The 25,809-nt window shown below is 45.9% G+C and overlaps 1 protein-coding gene across 6 annotated transcripts in view; it reads right to left on the reverse strand.

Moving 5' to 3' along the window:
* GDPD5 (glycerophosphodiester phosphodiesterase domain containing 5) overlaps positions 1–25,809 on the reverse strand; it is a 329,762-nt gene that overhangs the window by 106,341 nt on the left and 197,612 nt on the right. For all 6 annotated transcript variants that reach the window (XM_045021717.1, XM_045021742.1, XM_045021737.1 and 3 more), the window contains one exon: positions 534–637. In XM_045021717.1, the coding sequence (XP_044877652.1) occupies positions 534–637 (104 nt within the window). The remainder of the gene's footprint in view (positions 1–533; positions 638–25,809) is intronic.

Below are 25,809 nucleotides of genomic sequence, written 5' to 3' on the forward strand. Positions count from 1 at the left end.
ATGCCAGGTGCCCCAGGGGGAGTGAACCTAACAGGTAATGATCAAGTGATCTCTCTCCTGCCATCCATCTGCACCCTCTGACAAACAGAGGCTAGGGACACCATTCCTTACCCATCCTGGCTAATAGCCATTAATGGACTTAATCTCCATGAATGTATCTAGTTCTCTTTTAAACCCTATTATAGTCCTAGCCTTCACAACCTCCTCAGGCAAGGAGTTCCACAGATTGACTGTGCGCTGTGTGAAGAAGCACTTCCTTTAATTTGTTTTAAACCTCCTGCCCAAGAAGGGGGGTCTGATCAAATAAGTTTGAGAACCACTGACGTAGACAGCCAGAAGAAACTCTCACTTAATACAGACCCCAACACCCATTTACTACAGTTACAAATTCCAAAGGAACCCAAACGTATCATGAATGTTATAAGTAGTTCCTTAAATAAAAACAAACAAAAAACCCACACACACGAGACCTGGTTCACTTCAAAAACATACAAATCTGCATGTGTTGCCCCCACCAGAAATGCTCTACTTACCAGTTGATTTCATTGTAGTCATTGTGAACTTCCCACCAAAAATAAAACCAGATCAGCGTCAGGAAGAAAGTGAAGGTGAGGATTAGGAACCAGAGGCGCTCCCACTGTGGAGACAAAGGAAATTAACATTAGCAGGGGCCTACACTGCAAGGATTCCAATGCTCAGAACTGATAAAGACTCATGCTTTGTCTATACATAGTTTCTGTACCAATCTAAAAACTAGTAGAAAAGCAGATTTAGTTCTCTAGTGTGGATGCAGCTGTGCTGATATAAACAGCTTTATTCTGATATAACTAGTCTTGGTAAATTTAAACATCTATGCCCGTATAAATATCTTTAGCCTGGCATAATTACTTCCACATGTGATGGTTGCAACAATTTAAGTAAAATTAGCTTTTCTACTGATTTAGTTAAATCGGTGCGAGAATTCTCTGTAGACGAAGTCTAGTTTGAGTTCTTTTTTGATGCATAGAGAATGAATCCCCTCAGCTCTGCAGAGGTGTTTGCAATGAATGAAAATCTAACCTCTGCTGGTTGAAATACTTCACACATGCTCACTCTGTTGATGTCAAGAAAGAGGAATGGCCTAATGGCTAAAGCACAGGTCTCAGAATCAAAGAGACCTGGGTTCTACTCCCAGATTTGCCACCGGCTTCCTGTGCGGGGAAAGACACTATTATTCTGGGACACAATTTCTCCACGTGTAAGATGGGGATAATACTCGTCTCTCAGGGGTGCTTGAAAGTTTTGTTCACTACAGTTGTCAAGTGCTTTGCGGTCCTTCCTTTGGAAATACTATATAATCTCAAAAAGCAACAATGAGTCCTGTGGCACCTTAAAGACTAACAGATGTATTGGCGCATAAGCTTTCGTGGGTGAATACCCACTTCGTCAGACGCATGTAATGGAAGTTTCCAGAGGCAGGTATAAATATGCAGACAAGAATCAGTCTGGAGATAACGAGGTTAGTTCAATCAGAGAAGGCGAGGCCCTCTTCTAGCAGTTGAGGTGTGAACACAAAGGGAGGAGAAACTGGTTCTGTAGCTGGCAAACCATTCACAGTCTTAGTTTAATCCTGAGCTGATGGTGTCAAATTTGCAGATGAACTGAAGCTCAGCAGTTTCTCTTTGAAGTCTGATCCTGAAGTTTTTTTGTTGCAAGAGGGCTACCTTTACATCTGCTATTGTGTGTCCAGGGAGACTGAAGTGTTCTCCTACAGGTTTTTGTATATTGCCATTCCTAATATCTGACTGGTGTCCATTTATCCTTTTATGTAGGGACTGTCCAGTTTGGCTGATGTACATAGCAGAGGGGCATTGCTGGCACATGATGGCGTATATAACGCTGGTGGACGTGCAGCTGAATGAACCAGCGATGTTGTAGCTGATCTCAAAGTATCTTTACTAGGTGGGCTTCCCCTTCTCACAAGGTCAAGGCAACTGTTGTGAATTCGACTTCCGTTGGTGCTGTGTACATAGTTAGCCAATTATTGTTGTGTCTATATGACTCCATGCACCATGTCATGGATGCTCAAAGAAGAGCTCTACCTCAATACTACCCTATGTCTGTAGGCCAGGGGTAATCTATTTTTTGTCAAAGTCCAAATTTCTTGGTACAGACAAGCTCTAGAAAAAATACAAAAAACAACAATATTGATAATAATAAGTAAATACAAAGATTTTTGTGGTCAGTTCAAAAGCATCTGGCAGGACAGATTTGGGCCTCGGTCTACCTATTGACTACCCCTGCGGTAGGCCTTTCCATGTCCAAAGCACTCAGATACATGTGCCTGTAAATCCAAAGTTCCCACTGGCAGCATTTGTTTTTCCACCCTTATATAGAGTATTTTGCAAATGATTTAGTGGAGAGAAATAGGCAACATTTGACTTAGAGGACAAAGTTTTATATTAATATTCAGTTTTGCTTATTATCTTAAAACCAGCTACTTGGTGTTCCATTCTAATAGAACGTCCCAAAGATGTTCATTTAGGAAGCGGCATTAGAAAGCTGTTCTGTCCGTAACTAATATAATTTCTGTGTGTTCCTCACTGGTTATATTCCACAGCATTAACAGTTCACAGATGCTTCTGCTTCAAATGCCTTTCAGTTAACTTGGAACAAAACCTGATGTAAATTAACAAAGGAGAACATTCAAATTAGTCCTCTCTCTCCAGAATTAACAAGACAGGATACCAAAATTTATGGGCAGGCTCAGCTACTATAATTTCTTTCTAAACGCTGACCACACTATTAACCGGTTTTCAGAATATTCTTTTCACCTGTGAACTGTGACTTTGCTTTTTAATTACAGCAAACAATGTAACCACCACAAATAACTGAGTATGCATTTTGGTAGCACATGAGATTCTACCACTTCTCTCTCCTTTTTATCTTAAAGGTTAGTGTCACTTATGTAACAGTATTTTGATTATAATTCATCATGCACAAGCCTGGATTCTAATTTGGTGACAAGGCTTTTTGCTTTATGCTCCACAGCACAAAATGGGTGCAGAAGTACAAGGGCTGGAATAATTTAATCACCCCCTTTGCTTGCAGTAATTTTTTCCACTAGATATTCCTGGTTCTTGACACGGAGGTAAGGCTTGGCTTCTCAAGAAAGCCTAAGGGAGTTGGGTGCTAAATCAATATCAATGGCATTTGGGTGCTTAACTCCCCTAGACCCCTTTCAAAATCCCATCCTAATAATATTTGTCGTCTAAAATTATCAGCATCAGGGTAAAGTGAGCAAAACTGAAGGCTTTTCAGATGCAACTTCTACAAACATTAATTGCAATTAAAGTAACGTGGCTAAATTGCTGTGCTGAGATCTTATACAACATCCCACGCCTCCAGCCTTGCTATGAGTGCACTGAACAAAGGCCATGCATCCTATAGCACATAGCAACCAACACAAATCTGCACCATTTGGCTTTGCACGGGTAAATCCTGAGGCTGATGTGAACCCCCAGGAAGGGGAAAGTGATAAAGTTTAGCCATCATGCTACAGCCCCATTGAAATCAATTGAGAGTTTACCCCATTGGCTTTGATAAAGCCAGGATTTTGTGCTGAATATATATATGAGACCTTGCATTTGCCATGCACATCCGCTCCTACTTAATGCCCTTCTGTACACACCACATATATCAAAGCAACAATTAAAACCAAGGTGAGAAGGAAACGTTTCCACGGTAAGGTGTCGCATGATAAACCACCTTGGTATTGAAGATCTGCCTAGCCCAGCTGGGGTGGGGGAGAAGAAAAGGGTTTGTTTTCTTGGATGAAGACAAACAAGAGATTGAATTAGTTAAGAATGAGATATCCTGTTACACTACTTGGGGGTCTGTCACTACGTTTAGAGGGGCACTGACTGCTTTTAGCACAGGAAAATGGGAGTTAGGAGCTCCCAACTCTGCCACTGATTCAAATCATTACTTGGGCAAGTTCCCTAACTTCCCTCTGCCTCAGTTTCTACATAATGAGCTCAATAATTCCCTCTTTCATGGAAGTGGGGTTCGGATTTTCAAACGACCAGCCCTAGAGTGGTGTGAATTAACACAATGCGCCCTTCTACTTTCCTTACCACCAAAATTCATTTGTACCCAAGAGGTGTTTGTGACTATATTTTGCACACGCTGGATTTTCCCTGTCTCCCCTTTTCACGGGAGTTCTCAACCTTTTTTTCTGAACCTCCCACCCCTAACGTGCTATAAAAACTCCATACCCCACCTGTGCCACAACAATGGTGTTTGTGCATATAAAAGCCAGGGCCAGCGTTAGCCGGTAGCAAGCAGGGCAATTACCCAGGGCCACATGCCACGGGGGCTCCACAAAGCTAGGTTGCTCAGGCTACGGCTTCAGCTGCAGGTGGCGGGGCTCAAGCTTTCTGTCCTGAGCCTAAGTGAGTCTAATGCCGGCCCTGCTTGGCGGACCCCCTGAAACCTGCTTGCGACCCCCAGGGGGCCCTGGACCCCTGGTTGAGAACTGCTGCCCTATCAAACCCACCTCCTCTTCATTTTAAGAGGTGACTTGTACTCAGAGAAACCTCACTAGTCTTCAATGCAAGAATGGACATACTGGGTCAGACCAAAAGGTCCATCTAGCCCAGTATCCTGTCTTCTGACAGTGGACAATGCCAGGTGCCCCAGAGGGAATGAACAGAACAGATAAGCATCAAGTGATCCATCCCGTCGCCCATTCGTTCCCAGCTTCTGGCAAACATATATGGCCATTGATGGACATATCATCCATGAACTTACCTAGTTCTTTTTTAAACCCTGTTCTGGTCTTGGCCTTCACAACATCCTCTGGCAAAGAGTTCCACAGACTGTGTGTTGTGTGAAAAAAATACTTCCTTTTGTTTGTTTTCAACCTGCTGCCTATTAATTTCATTGGGTGTCCTTGTGTTATGAGGAGTAAACAACACTTCCTTATCTACTTTCTCCACACCCAGTCATGTCGTCTCTTTTCCAAGCTGAAAAGTCCCAGTCTTATTAACTTCCATCATTTCCCTTTTTATCCAGTACTTAACAACCTACTACTCCCATCGAGTCCAGTTCACTAAATTACTGGATAGGTTTTCCAAAGCAACATATTTACATTTATCAATATTCTACCTCCAGAAAGGAAGTTTAAAATATGCCTAAAGTGCTGAGATGCTCGTTTCCTGGGTTCCTCTGCCTCTCGGCTTGCAGGATTTGAAATGGCATTACCAGTAATAGAAACTTCCTAAACATGTTAAGTAGTAGAAATCAAGGTTTCCCAAACTATCCTTATTTATCTCACACCAACACTGATACGAGGAAAGTGATCTTTAAATAAGGAGGCAATCACTTTGGGATAACCTTGGACTATGTTCTGGCATAGGATGATGGCTACTTCGACAAGCAAGCCAAGCAGGACATTTCAGGGCAGTTTATTTACATTGCATTTATATGCAGGTACCATAATTTGTATGGGGGGGGTCTCTAGTGGCTATTTAGGTCCAACCCTCTGTGACTGATTGTTCTTCCTACATATATTTGCTTAGCTGACAGTTTGAAAACCAAATTGAATGCCTCTTTGGTATACTTTTTTCTATAAATTTTATGTCTGTCTTGCGAGCTGTTTCAGAGGAACAGAGCTTTACAAGCCTAACAAAAAATTGTGGCATCACTGATACATTCAGAGAATGGAAATTATTCTGGCCATCTTCCAGAATTTGATTAATTTAACCTTAGGAACAGTACAAAAAAAATCTCATCGACTCCAACATGACTGCGACACCTTTACAATTCTAAGTTTGAATAATCACAGATAGCACTAATATTTTACAACAGTATGAAGCAATGGTTTCAGCCCTGACAGACTCCCACCAAATATTAGACTTTAAAATCATGTCATTCTGATTACTGGTTGATACATGAGTAACAATTGTATCTAGTTGTACAAAATGCAATTACAAGAACATGAACAGTACCATTATACATATACAGTTTGAAAGTATATGAAATTTGCATATTTGTGTATTCTACCAAATTTTCCAGCTAACAAATTTGTCAGCTTTGACATTTTAGCAGTAACTCTAGTGAGAAGTTTGAGGCTTTCTAAACATGCTTTTTTGACTTGAACGTTAAAATGCCAGGATGAAGAGATCATGCTAGCAGGTTAATAATTACTTATGCAACTTTTGACCCTCCTGTTGTCAAAAAGGAGCACAGATCCACTTTCTAGAGCCTTACAAATGAAACCTGGTAGGTATTTCATTGAGGAGGAGGTGGTGCTGTTAGTTTGGCAACATGAACATTTTGGACACTTTATAAAAAGAGGCTGGTACATGCAGCAAGTAAACGAAGACGGGGATTTGTTTTAGATAAACATGGCTACTAGTGCTCTTGTGGGAAGTCTTTCAAAGGACATATAGAAACAGAGGTCATGACCACTTACAGTCAGTAGCGTAGCTAGCGGGGTTCAGGGGAAGCAGGTGCTTCCCCTTAGGGCAGCAAGCACAGAAGCGGTGCCTGCCGGGCTGGCGCTGGCAGCAGCACAGCCGGAGGAGCCGTGGGGCGGCAGGCCAGCGTGGAAGCGGCACCTGTCGGCCGGCGCTGACAACAGTAGCATGGCCAGAGGAGCCATGCGGGGGCGGCAGACGCGGCTACAGGAGTGAGAGGGCCGGCTCCTCGGCTCAGGGCTCGGCGGCCAAGCACTCCCCGGCTCACCCCCCTCCGCCCCTTGCTAATGCAGTGGGCAGGGGGAGGCGAAAGGGCCCCTGTGCCTTTAAGGCCGCCTGGCTGGTGAGCCCCGCGTGGAGTGCGCCGAGCGCCGGGAGCAGGCCGGGGACAGGCGGCGGCGCAGGACGGAAGGTGAGCGGGGGGGGTGTGTCCGGTCGGGGGGCGTGGCCAGAGGAGGAGCAAAGGGGAGGGAGCCTTTTTTATGTTTGCTCCCCCTACACTGAAAACCTGGCTACGCCACTGCTTACAGTCATTAGAAATTGCATGGCTCTTTCCTCAAGTCCATTGTCCTGACCAGATTTCAATTTGGGTGATTACATTCTGCATATCTAGCAAACCCCTCCCTCTGTAGTTTCTACCCAGTATAGTATATACTTCCAGGCTAGACTATTAAAGGCTTTATATACAAATAGCAAGCTCTTGAACTGAATCAGCCAAGTTCATTAGCAATGAATGTATGCTGCAGAATTCCAATAAGGGGAACAGAGAAGATGAGCACATCCTAACACCTTGAACACTGGGAATTCTGTAGAGTGGATACAGATAATTCACATGAATGCTGTATTTGATGTGCAGTGTGTATTCTTTTAATTTGGGGGTAATCTTTTTAATAGGAGATAGTCCTTTGGTCCCACACTGCTCTATTCACATCAGTTCCGAGTTACAAAATCCACAAGAGATATGTGTTCTTAGATCCATTTTACCAAATGGGTAAGATGAGGCTCAGAAAAGTACCTTGCTGAAGGTCACAGTGGTAATGAGCTGGGACTAGAACTCAAGGAGCTCAACTCCTAGGTCCTTACTCCAACCACAAGATGAATCTCTTTGCTTCTAGCGACATGAATCATGCCCATAATATGAGAGCCAGTTTGATTAAAGTGCAAGCTCTAAAAAGACAAAATGTATAAAGCAGGTACATGCAATAGTCTCTTTGTGGAGCACACCAGCAGAGTTCACCACAGTTCAGACGACGATGGAAAATTGCTTGCTTGTTTAAAATAAAGAAAAATGATTTTGAGGGAAGAATACTGAAAAGGTGAAGAGCAGAGTTAACATTATCAAACTAGAGAAGCACGTTTCTTCTTTTTCTATATTAACTATACCACCGCACTTGCAATTTATTATCTACTCTCTAGTGCCTAATCTTAGTGGCATTTCAACAAAAAGGAATTGGAGACATTAGCTTTCAGAGTGCCTACAGTTCTGGTCAAAAGTTATCAAATCTTCATTTCTAAAGAACTTTTCCATCTTTGAGCTGCAGTACAAAAGCTTTCAAAGCTGACGTCAAGCATGCAATTCCTAAAGATGATCTGTACCACAAAGTGCTTATTGTAAAATAATACTGTACTTGGCACTCCTAGAGCTCCTTCCATCTGTGGACCCTGTATCACCTCACAATAGTACATTTATCATCAACACCCCCGTAAGATCTGGAAGTAGCATTCCCAATATAAAAATTGGGAAACCGAGGCAAGGAGAAGTTAAATCTCGCAGATTCTTTCCGCCTAACATCCGTAAGACAAGGCTTTCCATATCCATCCCCTCAGCTAAAACTTGCATCCAGGCTTTCATCATCTCAATTACTGTGGTGTCCTTTTACCAGCCTAGACAAATGCAATCTTGCTCCACTCCAGCCCATTCAGAATATCACTGCAGAGATCATTCTCCTAGCCCGCCAGTTTGACCATATCATCCCTCTCTTTCCATCCTTCCAGTGGATGCCCCTGCTCTACCTAAGCAAGTTGCTTGTCTTCACTTTCGAGGCCCTCCACAGCCTATCCCCACCCTACGTGTCCTCTCCCTACTGCACACTTGTTACAGTTTCAAACCAACACCTGTGTGTTTTCTCTCAGGTTGCTCCCATACATTTGAAAGGTGCCCCCTGTAAACACCCACAAAACAATGTCATCAGCTACCTTCAGCTCTCTTTTGTCACCGTGACTACAACAACTTGTCAACAGCTCTCTCAGCAGACCAGCAGACCACTGCCTATCACGCGGACCAGTACTGTCTCATTGTTTCCTTGTCCTCTCCCATTATAGCATCTGTAGCCATCTGTCGTCTCTTGTCATACTTCGATTGTGAGCTACTTGGGCAGGGACTGTCTTTCTGATCTGTCCTTGTACAGCACCTGGCACAAAGGGGTCTTGGTCCATGACTAGGGCTCCTAGTTGTTATGGTAATACACATTATACAAGTAATTAATAACTCGGGCAAACTCACACATCAAGTCAGTGGCTGAACTAGGAAGACAACCCCCATGCCTGCACTGTAAGTTCTACTCCTCTGTTTTAAAAACGGTGAGCTACGTATCATGATATGCTGAGTGAGTTTTCCACCTTTGGGGGTTAGCTTTTGGTTGACTGAAGTTTTAACCAGCCTGTTCTACTGTGACACCATCAATACATACTTTCACATCATAGCATTAACCACCCTGCAATGCCACCAGAGGGGCTGAAGGAAAGCACTTTATTTTATTTTTATTTGCTCTGTGGCTTTAAAACCTTTTTATATCCCAAATGCCCTCCCCCCAAGACTGTAAAAGCTTCCAAAAATCACTGGATATGCTAAACTGTAAACACTTCTGGGTGCTTAGATACCACAGTGACTATTTTAATTAAATCTTTCCTGTTAAATTAGAACAGATGAGATCGCTCTCTCCCTCGTAAATTATTTCAGAGTACTGCATTTTGAAACAGATCTTTTCATTTTGGTTTAGCTTTTAAATCAAGAGTTTCTTGTTGACCAAGAACGATTATTATTTTTTAAAATACTTTTGGACAAGGTATATTGAAATGCCAGCATTTGCCAAGAATAACCATATAGTGTCATCCGAGAAGTTCAGTTTCCCCCTTTCCTTACAACAGGAACTAACTTGGTATCTGTGTGTAGGCACCTTTACTAGAGGGGCCTCTGAACTTTATTGGGAGTGTTCCAGGGGAAGATCCTGTGTGCCACAATCTAGCCTTAGAGACCACAACTCCTATGATGCCTTGGGGAAAGAGGGCGAGACTCTCGTGTAGGGAGAGCAGGTGGTGGACTCCATTTTGGGAAAAGGAGTGAGATTGCTGCTGTGGAGCTCTGTCCATACTAGGAGCTGCTGCTGAGAGCCTGCAGGGGCTTTGAGTGAGGGAGCCTCAGAGGCTGTTGGTGGATTCACTGGGGTCAGAGCAGAGACTGTTGCTGTACCTAGAGCTGACTGAGGTGGGGCTGCAGTGAGAGAACTGTGAGGAACCCCCACTGTTTGGGAAAGTACAGTAACTCCTCGCTTAACGTTGTAGTTCTGTTCCTGAAAAATGCAATTTTAAGCGAAATGATGTTAAGCAAATCCAATTTCCCCATAAGAATTAATCATCAGAGGGGTAGCCGTGTTAGTCTGGTTCTGTAGAAGCAGCAAAGAATCCTGTGGCACCTTATAGACCAGGGGTCTCAAACATGCGGCCCGCGGGCCGCATGCGGCCCGCGGAGCTCTTCCCTGCGGCCCGCGGAGCTCCCCAGGGGAGCTCCGCAGGGGCCCCCAAGAGAAGAGCGGAGGCTCCCGCCTCCGCCCCTCTCCTGGAGCCTCGGCGCATAGAGCGCCGAGTCTCCGTCCGAGCGCCTGAGCCCCGCCCCGATCCGAGCCGCGTGGGGAGGGGGCGGGGCTGGGAGCTCTGGGCTGAGCGCTGCGCTCGGCGTGGAGCTCCCAGCCCCGCCCCCTCACCACGCGGCTCTGAGCGGGACCGCCGGAGACGCGCTCGGGTAAGGGGGGGGGGGGAGCGGAGCGGGGCCGGGCCGGGCCGGGCCGTGGGGGGGGGGGGGGAGCGGGACCCGCCGGGGCCGGGCCGGGGGAAGGGAACCGGGACCCGCCGGGGCCGGGCGGAGGGGGGGGGAAGGGCCGCGCGCAGGGCTGGGGCAGAGGATTAGGGTGTGGGGGGATGAGGGCTCTGGCTGGGGCTGAGGATTAGGGTGCAGGGTCCTAGTGCCTGCCCTCTGCCAGTACTGGCAAGGCAGGCTTCCCTTACCCTGAGCCTCTCCAACCCCAAACCCTCAGCCCCAGCCAGAGCCCTCATTCCCCCCGCACCCTAATCCTCAGCCCCAGCCCTGAGCACCCCCACATCATGAACCCCTCATCCCCCTGCACCCTAAGCCTCAGCCCCAGCCAGAGCCCTCATCCCCCCCACCCTAATCCTCTGCCCCAGCCCTGAGCGCCCCCACATCATGAACCCCTCATCCCCCCGCACCCTAATCCTCTGCCCCAGCCCTGAGCGCCCCCACATCATGAACCCCTCATCCACAGCCCTCACCCCACACTCCAAACCTCTTCCCTAGCCCTGAGCCCCCTCGCATCATGAACCCCTCATCCACAGCCCTCACCCCACAGCCCAACCCTCTTCCCTAGCCCTGAGCCCCCTTGCATCATGAACCCCTCATCCACAGCCCTCACCCCACAGCCCAACCCTCTTCCCTAGCCCTGAGCCCCCTCGCATCATGAACCCCTCATCCACAGCCCTCACCCCACAGCCCAACCCTCTTCCCTAGCCCTGAGCCCCCTCCTGCATCATGTACCCCTCGCCCTCAGCCCCACAGCCCTCACCCCTGCACTCCCTCCTATCCCCAAACTCCGTCCCAAAGCCTGCACCCCCACCCCCTGCCGCAGCCTGGAGCCTGCATCGAGCACAGAGCCTGCATCCAGACCCCCTCCCCCACCCAAACTCCCTCCCAGAGCCTTAGGCAGTAAATCTAAGTGCGTGTTTTGTCCTTTGAGTGAGGTGCATTACTGAGTGTATATATTTATTAAAACTGTGCGCGCTTAGGGGAGGAGGTGGAGAAGAGACAGGGCAGGGGCGGGGCCTCATGGAAGGGGTGGATTGGGGGTGGGGCCAGGGGCAGCAAGGGGGCGTGTCAGTGATGCGGCCCTCGGGCCAATGCACTAGTCCTCATGCGGCCCTCGGGGTCATTTGAGTTTGAGACCCCTGTTATAGACTAACAGACGTTTTGCAGCATGAGCTTTCGTGGGTGAATACCCACTTCTTCGGATGAATACCCACTTCTTGCATCCGAAGAAGTGGGTATTCACCCACGAAAGCTCATGCTGCAAAACGTCTGTTAGTCTATAAGGTGCCACAGGATTCTTTGCTGCTTCATAAGAATTAATGTAAATGGGGAAGGGGGTGGGGATTAGGTTCCAGGGAAATTTTTTTCACCAGACAAAAAACTATATATTATATAAATATACACACAGTATACGTTTTAAACAAACATTTAATACCATTCACAGCTATGATGATTGTGAAGCTTGGTTGAGGTGAGTTCAATCCTTGAGGGGCCACTTAGGGATCTGGGGCAAAAATCAGTACTTGGTCCTGCTAGTGAAGGCAGGGGGCTGGACTCAATGACCCCAGGGTCCCTTCCAGTTCTATGAGATAGGTATATCTCCATATATTTATTTTAACCCCTTTGGGGTTTAGAGAGCATGGCCCCTTTAAATCTTTTTCCTAAGCGGGGAGGGGGAGCAGAGAGAGAAACTCCCAGGGTGGCTCTGGAGCTCCAGAGAGAGAAGGGGTGCAGCCCACAGGCCCTCGCAAAGCAAAGCAGCAGAGAACCTGCCTGAAGCCTGGGAAGGACATGGCAGCCGATCAGGGACACCCCAGACAGGAGCCAGGAGCAGCCCTGTGCCAGGGAGGAATCACTCGAGAAGGACAGGCTGGAGCTGGACCCAGTATCACGGCTGCCCAGAGCTGCATGGGGCCGTGAGTACTGGGGCTTGTGACTCTGCACTGGGAACAAGGAGGGAGGTTGTAGCTAGTTAAGTGGGAAGGGGGTCGCTCTGTGGGGCTTTGCAGAGAGCGGCAGAAGAGGGCACCGGAGGGGTTTGCTGGGGGAAGTTTACTGGCGCTGAGGATGACCAGGAGCACCCAAGACTCACCACTGGCCTGGAACTTTGCCCAGGACTCCTGAACTCTGCGTGCAGACACATTGCTCAGTGTCTGCCCTTTCTGATTGTGCTACCACTGGGCCTGTGGGGCCTTGGCCTGAATGCAGCCCTGTTCTACTGCTCCCCTATATTTCCCTTTGTTTTTCTCCTCTCATCCCGCTGTAAAACAATATTTCCCTTTCTTGTATCCACTGTACTTTTCTGGTGGGTGGGTGTGTTCACTCGGGGGGGGGTTGGGACAGGTGCCCCTGGGTGCAAGGGATGTTTCTTGCTGTGGTCCTGCGCGCGCCTTCTCTTGGCCAGAGCTGCCTGCAGAGCAGACTCCATCTTGGCCACGAGGGCGCTAAAGTTACAATTATATTTGTTAATTGATTTTATTCAGCTGCCCCTGTGGATTTAAATTAATAGTGACATATAATCTTAGACTGAGATACCCTGATTTTTCAGTTGTTAAGTAAAGGAGTGTTAGCTCTAATTTAAGTATATTGGATGTATTTTATTTATAATTGGTATTTGAGTTAGACCCATGCCACAATTTCTATTCTTATTAATTATTATTAGAACAGGTTCATTCCTGGTGGTTCCCAAGGCACACCACTGAGTGTGTACAGGGGCCAGCCAGGTGGAGGCACCGCCAATTTTAACTTCCTTTAGGAGTAAAGGGACTGCAGCAGAGGGGTGACTAGAGGATTCCCACCTCTCCATCACCACCACTGGGATACTCAGGATCTTCTTTAATGTCAGCATCACCAGGTGCCCAGGCACACAGATGAGCGTTGCCTGTTCCCGAGTAACCCAGGGAGGAAAAGGGGGGTTACATGTGTGACCAAGCAAATGTTGCCATTTTAACAGCAACCATTGTAGCTATTTTCACCAGCACAATCATCACCATCTTTATGGTTTTTTTTTAAATGTGCTAAACTTAGTTAACACCTTGACTCCTACAAAAAGAAAACCAGGCATTTTGAAAAGCAATTATCTCTACCTCTGGGCAGGGCCGGCTCTAACTTTTTTGCCGCCCCAAGCGAAAAAAAAAAAGAGCGCTGCCCCACGGTAACCCCCCCGCCCCCGAGTGCCGCCCAGCCGAAACAAAAACAAAACAAACAAACCAAAAAAACCCTCCAGCGCCGCCCGGCCGAACCAAAACAAAAAACAAAACAAAAAACAGCAACAACAACAAACCCGAGCGCCGCCCCGCCCCAAGGTGCCGCCCCAAGCACGTGCTTGGTCAGCTGGTGCCTGGAGCCGGCCCTGCCTCTGGGGAAAAGAGTACTTTTGTTTATGCCTGTATAGTAAATTCTCCAGTGACCAGGAAGAGTTTTGATTCACCTGGATGGAGATATTCCGTAATTATCCACTTCTTACCCTAGGAAAATATCTGTAGACAGAAAACGATGCTCAAGGTCTAATTCTCTATCATTTTGGCTTTACTCTGCACTGAAAATTCTCTTGTGCGGCAATTCATAGAAAATCAGAGGAAATCACGGCTCACGTACATTAACAACAGGATATATTTTGGATAAAGACAAAAAAGGCTAACAGCCACCTGACACTCGTGAGTTTCACAGTGTTAATATGATTTAGCAGTACTTATCTTCAGAACTGCATTCAACCATTAACTAATTAATCCTCACAAGACCCTTGTGAAGTAAGAAGTATCATCACATTTTACAGGGGGAGAAATTGAATGATTAAGTGAGTTCCCCAAAGTCATAGAGAGAGTCCACATTATTTGAGATTAGAACTCAGAGTCACTCACTCAGAGCAAACCCCTTTCTTAGGGCATTCTAAACACTATAGTATATTGGAATAGCAACAGACTGTTATGGTTACTTATACCAGTACAGCTCTCTCAAGAACACACACACTGAGTACAAGTTAAACATTTTAGAAACTAATGGAGCTCTAATTGTGTTCAGCCTTCTAAATGAATAAAACGTTACACTGTGTATAATCTGCATGAATATAATTAATGCCTTGTGACACCGAGAATACCATTTAATCTGGACCCTCTTCAGCAACTGCTCATGACATGACCTTTAACCCCAAAGGGTCTACCAGTTGTTCAAGACTGTCACTCATGTTTAAAATCCTGAATGATCAAACATGCTCATTTACTGTATCATTTTAATTTATCAAATATTAACCAACGATTTTTTAAAAACACTGCTGGTACAACTTTCTCTTGGCTAATTTTATTTTCTTACCTGCTTCCTCTTTCCCGTGTAGTTTCACAGTTGAATAAAGTCTACTTCCCCTCCTCTCTTAGAGAGGAGTGCATTCAAGTGGTGGGGGAATCCTGAAGAGCCCAAAAAGCACATTGGGATCCTCCCTACTAGAATTGGTAGGAGACTCTGAATTGAACAACATTTGCTAAATAATGCAACTATTAAATAGCTTACTTGAGCAACACATTTCATTATGCATCCAGGTCGCTAGCTGGTGGAAAAAACCCACTTCAATCACATTTGAAGAATAATTTTATCCTGCATTAGGACCAGGGCCGGCTCCAGCGTTTTTGACACCCCAAGCGGCCGGGGGAGAGGGGGAGGGAGGAAGAGGAGCCACGATCGGCTTTTTAATTCTTCGGCGGCAGGTCCTTCCCTCCGAGAGGGATTGAGGGACCCGCCGCTGAATTGCCGCCAAAGAGCCCGACATGCCGCCCCTTTCCGTTGGCCGCCCCAAGCACCTGCTTGCTGCGCTGGTGCCTGATTAGGACCCAAGGGCAAAGTGGTTTAAAGAGGAAAGGACACGGGAGCGCTGACACATGGGGAAGGATAGTCTTGTAATATGACCGCAGGTTAAACTGATATTCTATCACATGCTACTGTTGTATCACTCAAGCCGTTTCCTCCTTGAAAGTAACGATTTTCTAATTAAGCTGTTAGCATGAAGGGTAATGCAGGTGTGGCATGAATAGATGCCTCCTAAGGCAACCAGGCAAGGCAGACAGGTTCCACTTGTAGCGCAGCACAAATTAAACCCCTCTTATTTACTTAGCACACAATGGTATTTTTCACCAGGGTGCTGTTATCACCCTCAAGCGCATAACACAGTGTTGTGATGAAATACACCAGCGGCAAGTTAAATTGCTCTCCTCCCCAACACTCGCATTGCAGCCTGAAATGGCTTTTCGGAACAGAGAGAGGAGTTTGCCTGAGGTCTAAGGGGCAATAAATTGTTATGTCAACACTTATTTGGCTTTGACTGAAGCCAACTGGTCTGCATCCAGTTTGTGGATGAAGCAGAACATTACAGGGCCAGAGTCTCAGCTGGTGTAAATTGGAATAGCTTCATGAACATCACTGGAGCTCCCCCAATTTACACCAGATGAGATCTGGCCATGATCAACAGTCTAAAATTCCCTAAGTGCTACTGGAATGCTACCATGAACAACCACCCACCCAGCTTTAAACTAATTCTGGAGTCTGCTGCTGAGGGCACCGAGCCTGCCTGTCTTTTGAGCTGAACTGAACAGAGCATGTCAAGTTGCCACCAACCCCGGGTCTCAGTAGCTCCCCTCGCTCCTCCTCCTATCCCTCCACTCCCCCTTTCATAGTGGGTTTCTGCCTCCCCCCATCCTCACAGACCACAGCCTAAATGAGATATGCTCCTCTCCAAAGCAGGGTTGCATGCTAGGTAAGCATACAAGGGAATGAAAGATTTGTCCATGCCTAAGTCTTCCCTGGTGACCCCAGAAACTTCCACACAATCCAACAGCAGTGAGGCATTGGGCCAGCTTCTGATTTCTCCTACTTTTACAGTACTGTAATGTCACCACCTTCTGAGTCTGTCCTGATTTCCACCAATATGAAATTAGAGCTATCGTAAACTTGAGAGGTAAGTGGGTTGTCTGTCAATCAACCCGAATAAGTCCCAACTTGTGTAATGTACACACTTCCGTCTGCCTCCTTCTCCAACATGCTCCAGAAGAGACCCCCCCACTGACTCAACATACATCTGTTCCATGGGGTTACAATTCCTCTGCAAAATGCTTACAGAATTGAAAATGACAATGCATCTCCAGGGTGACGGCAAAATCATTGACATTACGGGCCATATCACCACAATGACCTGTCACCTTTGGGCTGCCACTCACAAGATGAGGTCATGGAGAACTAGATGGTCTATTGTGATCAGACTTAGTAGTAGTTCAAGGTTCAACTGCCTGTTCCAGTATAATTGTGCCACTTACCTGCGGCCAGCTGGCCTTTCCGCTTTCAGCAGCTTTGTTAGTGTGTAACATGAGCACAATTTCAATTGAGGTCATAGCACAACATTGGGAAAATCAAGCTTAGTAAGTTCCAACAGAAACTGCAGGACAATCAAAGGTTTACACTACAAAAATGGACTGAACAAATGTTCCTAATGAAAGAGAAATGGCTGCCTTGAAAGGGCTTAAAGTCAAAAGACATTAACACTGACGTACACGCGCGCGCACAGACACACACACACACACGCGCGAAGATGAGCAAGACAAGGTGGGGGAGGGAAAGGGAATATCTTTTTCTGGACTAACTTCTGTTGGCGGAAGATATAAGCTTTCAATCTACACAGAGCTCTTCTTCAGGTCCGGGGAAGAAAGTGGAGTGTGGCTCAAAAACTTGTACCTTCCACAACAGAAGTTGACACTACAAAAGATATTACCTCACGTACCTTGTCTCATATCCTAGGACCACACACTGCTACACCACCATCAACAAACAAACAGAACAACAATACTACGCCGCCTTGCCACCTCAAATACATTAGAACCCCATGGTCCTAGGTGCTGTGCAAGCAGGGAGGAAGTTTAAAAACAGACAAGTGACTGTCCCAAACAAAATGAGAGGACAAGGTAACATGTATTGTTTCGTTAGACAAGCAATTTGCAGAATTTGTAGAGAGCAAGAGGCTTTTGAATAAGAAATAAACATATCTAATACTGGTAGTTCTGGCTGGCCACCTGCCTCTAAGAAACTCTGGCTGTTTAATTAAAATTTAACAGTTAGAAAGGTGTCTCAACAAAAATAATAATCCATGAAATGAAAATGTGTTCTTTTTAAGCAATGAAACAAGCATCAACTATCAATTCCTTTATTATAAACTTGCTCTTGAAAATCCTCAGAATGCAAGGCAAGATCATCACACTAACATTTCCAAAAGGTTAAAATGTATCAGTTATTTCCACAAAGCCTCAAGTACTAGGAACAAGAGGGGAAAAAAGGCATTGAAGAGGAAGATATGCTGCACAAGATGTCAGATCACTGCATGAAGTCCTAGACTTGATTTTAAATTTTACTTAAGGCCTTTTGTTTTCAGTTTTTATTTTGTTTAAAATTTCAGTGTTGACTACAAAAAAAATTTAAAAATAGATGAAAATCGGTGCAAAAATAATTAACTTGGTAGTTCTGTGGTAAATATCAGTTAAATATCTCACTTCTGGTTTTGTTGTTTTTAAACTTTCAAAACCCTCTTTATCTTCTGGAATATAGTTTGATACAGGTTTTCATTTTTTGATCCACTTTAGCATGAAAAGTTGTTCACTGACTCTGATTTTCTTTGAACGCGGCTAACTGTCCATGCTATCTGTAAAGCTAGTAACGTGTATGCAGTGGTGGTGACCAACAACACAGTACGTACAGCAGCACAAGAGAGTCGTTCCAGTATTCTTGACCCAGCTCCCCGCTCTGGAAGGAGACATGAGGGCTTGGGAACATGGACGCTCCACACTATGAAACCATTCTCTCCCCCGGGGCAGGGAGCTGGGGCCAGGGATTTCCAGCACTTCCAAAATTCAGGTGGGAAAAAAATGGTAAAAAGTGGATAGTGGCTTTTGTAAAACCTGGCAATTTTTCAGTTAAAAATCAGTGAACACTGAAAATGAAGAGCCTTAATTATATGATAAACAGAGTCATGCAGTGTTGAGAATGGCTCCTGCTGCACTGCCAATATGCTGATCGGTTACAGATCACATTTACAATGTCAAGCACAGCACAGGGAAGTATCAGTGGTAAACAGAGTATGGCAAAGTTCCAGGGTTCAGAAAGTTTTAAGGCATCTTAAACTCATTTGTCAAGGAGTCTCCAAAGTACTGATCAGACACTTTTCAAAGACTAGCACTAAAATATCATAAAAAAGATCTTAATAATGAAATCTAGTAGACTACTGAATAGTCTCCCAGAGAAGGGATGGAAATTGCACCATCACCAGGAGAGTGTTATTTAACAGTTAAGACTTCTGACCCCTGGAACCTAGTCTCAGCTCTGCCATGGACTCAAATAACCATGGAGAGAACTGCTATGAGTTGGCCTATGTGCTACTCCAGTGAAAACAAAGGGGTTGGCTCTATTGGACTCAGCTGACTCGTCTTTGAAACTGGCATAACCACTTACACACCACACTGCACTGGCAAAAGGCTCATGAATATTAAGCATTTTGAAATCTTTGGATGACAGGTTTTCTAAGAACCAGGTGTCACTGTTTCAGGGTGACTGCACCTTTAACCCCCTTTTGTAGTCTGCTCAAAGTCTCAAGCCTCTAGCTGTCACCTCTCTCTGGGCAGGGACCAGTGTCCCACCCCCTCCTGACAGGGTGTTTAGGTTTGCAGCTCCCCTGCAATTCACTATTTCCCTCAGCAGGTCTGATTAACCCCCAAGCTCCTGCGCTTTGCTTTCTCTTCCAGGGTTACGACTAGGCTTTGTCAGCAGTAACTAGTGACCACGCTGCTTTTCCAAAGCAAAGTACCTTTGTTTGTGGACAAAAGCAAACAGTGAAAACACAACACAGTAAAGAGGTCTAAAGCAAGGGTAGGCAAACTACAGCCTGCGAGCTCCAGCCGGGGCGGAAGCCGCACCATGCGGCGCGGCCCCTCTCCAGCCGGGGCACCGGGGCGGGAGCTGCACCATGCGACGCGGCCCCTCTCCAGCCGGGGCACTGGGGCGGGAGCTGCACCATGCGGCGCGGCCCCTCTCCAGCCGGGGAACCGGGGCGGGAGCTGCACCATGCGGCGCGGCCCCTCTCCAGCCGGGGCACCGGGGCGGGAGCTGCACCATGCGGCGCGGCCCCTCTCCAGCCGGGGCACCGGGGCGGGAGCTGCACCATGCGGCGCGGCCCCTCTCCTGCACTCCAGCCAGGGCGCCAGGTCGGGGGCTGCACCACATGGCTCCTGGAAGCCGCGCCATGGCCCCACTCTGCGGGTCGGGGGCCGCGCCATGGCTAGGAGCTGGAGAAGGGACATGCCGCTGCTTCCGGGAGCCACTTGAAGTAAGTGCCGCTCGGAGCCTGCACCCCTGAGCCTCTCCCCATGCCCCAACTCCCTGCCCCAGCCCTGATCCCCCTCTGAACCTCAGTCCCAGCCCAGAGCACCTTCCTACACCCCAAACTCCTCATCCCCAGCCCCACCCCAGATCCCGCATCCCCAACCAGAGCCAGCACCCCCTACACCAATTTTGTGAGCGTTCATAGCCCACCATACAATTTCCATTCCCCAATGTGCCCCTCAAGCCAAAAAGTTTACCCACCCCTGGTCTGAAGGCACATTAAACATAGCAGATGTCACCCATCACTCCTGGGGAGACCCTGGTAGGTTCCAATTCTTCTGACCCTTCTTTAGGGGTGGGTTTCCCCTGGCACAAAAGGTCGTGTCCATTTGAGGAATCAAAAAGGCGGCCCCTCTATCAGGTTAAACTCAGCCTTCTATTGCAGATGCCCTTTTTCTCCTTGGCCTTTGGTACCTGTCTGAACCCGAGGGGGGTGATTCTTCTCTGGAGCTGTTTAGAGGCCATGGGGCTGCAGTTATGAACCTTCCCCCACTCCATACACACACACTATTTTTAGTTTCTGGAAGAGCTGTGGTAAGCCTCACCCATGCACTAGACTATAACCCCTTACCCACAGCAATACAATAATCCCCCAAGACACTTCATGCACTTGTAATATTCATCACATCAAGTATTACGGTTGGGGTCATTTAATTTTAGAATGAATGAAGTTATCCAGAATACGCAGCGGTGAACAAGTCTTCAATGGCAGTAGGGAGAGACTGAACGATGAAAGAAGGGCCTGGTCGGAAGCTCATTGAAATAAAGAAAATACCCCAATGGATTTCACTGGGCTTCGTCTGGTTGGCTTTTAAATTAGGCTTTTAAATCTGAGCCATCTTAACGCTCAGTGTAGAACCCTCAAAGATGCATGCAATACTAACCAAAATAACCATGTGGTCTGTTGTAATACTCATCTTCCACACCCAGTATTTGCTATCCTCCCATCAGGTCAGGTCTTAATTTAGGGCACAGTCCTTATTTGGGCAAAACTCCCAGGGACATTAGAGGTAGGAGCAGGCCCTCAGATCATAAGATGTTCAGGACAAGGAACGTGCCTTTCATTTTCTGTAACATACCATGCATATTTATAGCTCCACATAAATAAATGTAGGTATGGCATGGGCCCAGATCCTGTGTCAGTGTCCAGAATGGCTAACAGACCAACAAAGGTGATAGGTATGTAACTTGAGGTACATAACTCAACTTCAAGTCTAAATGCTTGGATTCAAGCCTGGATATAACCTTTAGCCAAATATGTCCTCATACAGCATAAGGTCATTTTGTGATTTAAGTTCACTCCTGGACACACCACAGTTTCTGCAAGAAAGTCTTAACGATAATATTTTCCATTACATTTCCATGTGTTAATTTCCTGAGGATATTTGTCACTATTAGCTAGAATCCTCCTAGCTTTGGCTGTTTTTGCCTACTAAAGAAATAAAGTTTGAAGGTACAATTTTATGTATCAGACTTAAACAACTGGACTTCTCTCAAACTAACAAAATGAGGCCTGCTCCAAATGGGTTGCTCCACCCTAAAAAAAAATCATTGAATAAGAGCACCATTTTTCTCCCAACATGTGTCCAAAGAAACCATGAATCCAGGATAAAGCAAAAATAATCAAGCAAAATTAATATATTAACTGGTGTATTTGATTAATATATTTCATTATTTTTCTTAGACTGAATATTTAAATGTATATGCAAAGTATAGTATAAACATAATTGTCATGTTATATGGAATCACAATCCATAAACAGAAGGTGCTTATTACACAGAACAACCATACACTACGGATACACAAACAGGCTTCCACACAGGTTAATTTCCAGCTTAAGCCCTCCTTTTTGTTTTGTTTGTTTGTTTTTAACATCAGGGACTCCACTCTCCCTGGAACTCCATACAGCACTCACACACCAAGCAGCTGAACATCATACTGCAAGGGAAAACATAATAAAATAAATTTACTTTGCACTCCAAGTGACTTGCATCCAATAATCTTAAAACACCTTATAAATGAGAAGTGGCTATCAACTGCTAGCTGGGGAATCTCTGCTAAGCCTTACCTGCATTGGGAACGGAATTCAGGAGCCCTGGGCCCCATTTCTGCATTCTTAACACTCAACAGCAAAGGTTTGTTTCAGACTGGCACCCACATGTTGAATTTGAACTCCAAACAGACAATCATGGGTAGAATTGGTTCCACTATGGTTGTCTAACATACTGGTTAGTGTTATGTAGTTATTGTCTACTAACCTGTCCAAATGTCTGATTGTCTCCATCTAGTGGCTGCGCCACTGAATTTATAAGCTTTAAGATTGATTGTCGTTTAACAACCTCCTTTTCTCCCCCTGCCATTTCTCCCCTTCAACCTCCTCCATCCTCAATTTCCCTCACCCCTATTCAGTATTTCCAAGTTGGTAAACGTTACTATTTTCATGTGTTACCTTAAAAAGTATAAACAATCCTGGTGGAAAAGAACACAGCTCTATCAAAAAGCAGGTAACACTCCACAGCACTGAACTGAGTCTACGGCTGGTCTGTTTCAGGATGTTAGAAAGGGTTTGCTAATTAATGACTCTCTGGTTAATATGCTGAAGGAATGTCATAAAAGGTATCTCCCAATAAATAGGTTAATGGGAGGAGAGAATATGAAGAAATCAGATTCATTGGATGATACATCTAAAACACGAGGAGGAAGAAGAAATACCTGGCATGCTGGCTGCTGAAGACATTATAGCTAACTGAACATATTTTAAAAACCCATTCCAGTCCCATCATATTTTACTGCCATAAAAATCCAACTAATAGCTCTCCGCACACTGTTATTGATGAACATGAATGAGGTCTATGAGCTATGACATGCCCATTTATAATCTAATTTAGCAGGTCAAAGCAAAAGCAGAGAACACGGTATTGAAATAAACATTGTTCTCCTGCTGTGGCTGCTTTAATGCAACTGTAGATCACTGTATGTAACAAAAAAATCAAAGCTAGTCTCTAAAAATTATGTTTAAAACTGGATGGCATATTGTTGCTGCCGAATCTTGCCTAAAAGGTATGTTCAGAACAGCAAAATTCCCTCCAAAATTTATTGACTGGCGTTTTGAAAAGCAAACTGTTCTGTAAGTGGAAGGAGTTTCGCATTCATTCAGCTCTGCTTTGCAGGAAAGGGACCAAACTTGTCCTTGACACACATACTTAACTTTGAATAGCCACACTGGGAGTTTATTCTCCACTAGATATGCACAGATTCCTTGCTAGTTATTGGTTTCTCTCTCTCTCATTATAAATATCTAAATTTAGCCCAGGAGCTATTGTCATTATTGTTCATACTGAGATGCAGAGCGGAGCTCTTCACCACTTGTAGCTGTTCGAGATCCCATGACACTTTTTGCAGGAATAATAGTGGTCTAGTCGAACTCTGTCTCATGTAATTACATCCCGCTTACTCAAAATTCAGCCCTTAGATACCAAGACAATCGGCGAAATTCCCTATGCAGTTTCAGTGGGTTCACTATTCACTTCCTGTCCTAAACCTGTGTAGCTCCGCTCTGTGCTGTGAAGCAGTTGCTGGAGAGGAGGGCGGATCTATTTCAAAGGTGATTTTGTACATCACTCTGTAAATTGCTGTGGGGGTCTTTTCAGCATGAAGGGTGCTATATACACTTCAAACAGATTTGCATTGCCATGGGGCCCAGGAGCCTTAGTCATGAATGAGTCCCCAGTTGCGCTCGGCACTGTCTGATGAAAACAGAACGACGGTGCCTGACCCAAAGAATTTGCAAGACAACACCTGGACAGACAGACAGAGGGGAGTACAAGGAAACAATAAGAAAATATTGGTCAGCCTGATTGACCACCGCACACCACCTGTTATGCAGCAAGAACTGGCAAGATCAGAAGAATCTGGGATGGATAAATAGACCCTTCTGTGGATGGGATAGAGCATCATTAGCTTTTTTTCTGATCAAGAGTTCTGACTGAACCATTGCAAGAAACCACAATCTACTGATTTAACGGCAGGCTGTCACACTTGTAACAAAACCACACCTCATCCCACTGGGGCAGCAGTGTGAAATAATGGTGCAAAGTGTTATAGCTTGTGGTAATGTCAGTACAGCATTAAAGTCCATTACTGCAGTAGTTTGTAAATAATGATGTGGGGAGAGAGTTCACGACATATAACAGCACTTTATCTCCACATTAAACCCAACTGTCTTCTTCATACAAGACTAGCTTGAGGAGTCGATATATCTAAAGGTCTCAAGCTGACCATGACACTGAGATCCTAGGTCAAATCCAAGACCTTTCCTATGGAGCTCACGTCTGCCTGAAAGCACCGTCTCCCTCTCTCTCTGGCCCAATGAATATTTAATCATTATATGAAAGTGGAACAGCTCCAACCGCAGCGAGACTTACTCCATAGCCCAATGGGTAGGGAGCTCATCTAGACCATGGGAGAGGCAGATTCAAGTCCCCACTTCGAATCAGACAGAGGAGGGACTTGAACCTGAGTCTCCCACCTCTCAGAGAGTGCCCTGACCACTGGGCTATTCTAGGATGTCTCTCCCTATCTTTCATTTTGACCAGAAATTCTCTGGACCTGAGAAATCTTCCCAAAGCAATTTTTGTTGAAACAGATGTGGTTCTGTGACAAGTTTTGTTTAGATGAATCAGCATTTTCCAGCAAAAACACTGTCAAGAAATTCTCGACCAGCTCTGCTCTTAAAACAGAGACACTCAGAATCCCTGCATCCTACTGCAGACAGACTCACCAAGAACTTTATTAGAAATCACCTTAAGGGTCTTACCCTACTCCATAGGGCCAATGGAGAAGAGGCATATCCAGAGGTCTCCATTTCAAGAGCCTAATCTTTTTAAGCTCCATTATCACATTACCACACTTATCCTCCTCTCCGCTTATTACATCAGCAGTGGAAAGGTACGGAAAGGACCACAGGGAAAAACCAACAGATATTAGACTGAAGGAGGGAGCATTTTCCCACTGGCCTGGTCTACACTACAAAGTTAGGTTGACATAAGCCATCTTGCATCAATCTAGTTGTTCATGTGATCACACTTAAATTTGTCTCCCACCGATGTAAGTGCACTGTTGCAGTGACGTAGAGCCATGGTTGATGTACAGAGCTCAACACAGCACAATTGTAGACACTGCTACCGATGTAGACCCTAATAGTGCTCCAGCAGCTGTCCCACAATGCCCTACACTGACCACTCTGGTCACAATTGTGAACTCTACTGCCCCAAGATCATGGAAACCGGAAGCCTTCCTTCCCCACTTTAAAACCCTGTGAATGTTTTCAATGCCTTTTCCTGATAGTCCAGCTTGGTGAGCACCACTGTTGTGTGCAACTGCCCAGCGCACCTCGCCGGCTATCTGCTCCAGACATGCTCTGGCCTGGAGCAGACAGGAGATACTAGATCTCCTGGGCCTGTGGGGAGAAGAGGGTGCGCAGGCACAGCTAGGGGCCAGCTGTAGAAACATGGGCATCTATGAGCAGATAGCACGGGGGACGCCAGAGAAGGATACGACAGGGACCCCAGCAGCAGCGCTGCATGAAAACGAAGGAACTGCGGCAGGCATATCAGAAGGCTGGGGAGGTCAATCGTTGATCCGGTGCTGAGCCACAGACCTGCTGCTTTTACAAAGAGTTGCATGCCAAACTTGGCAAAGATCTCACTTCCACCCCCCACACCACCACCACGGATACCTCCAAAGTGCCCGAGTCAGAGGCTCCTGCTGTGAGCAGTGAGGACAAGGAGGGGATGAAAGAGGAAACATGCAACTGGGGGGGCACAGCTGTGCCAAAAGCCAGGACCTGTTTGA

Source organism: Mauremys mutica, chromosome 1, assembly GCF_020497125.1.
Source record: "Mauremys mutica isolate MM-2020 ecotype Southern chromosome 1, ASM2049712v1, whole genome shotgun sequence".
Classification (NCBI taxonomy): Eukaryota; Metazoa; Chordata; order Testudines; family Geoemydidae; genus Mauremys; species Mauremys mutica.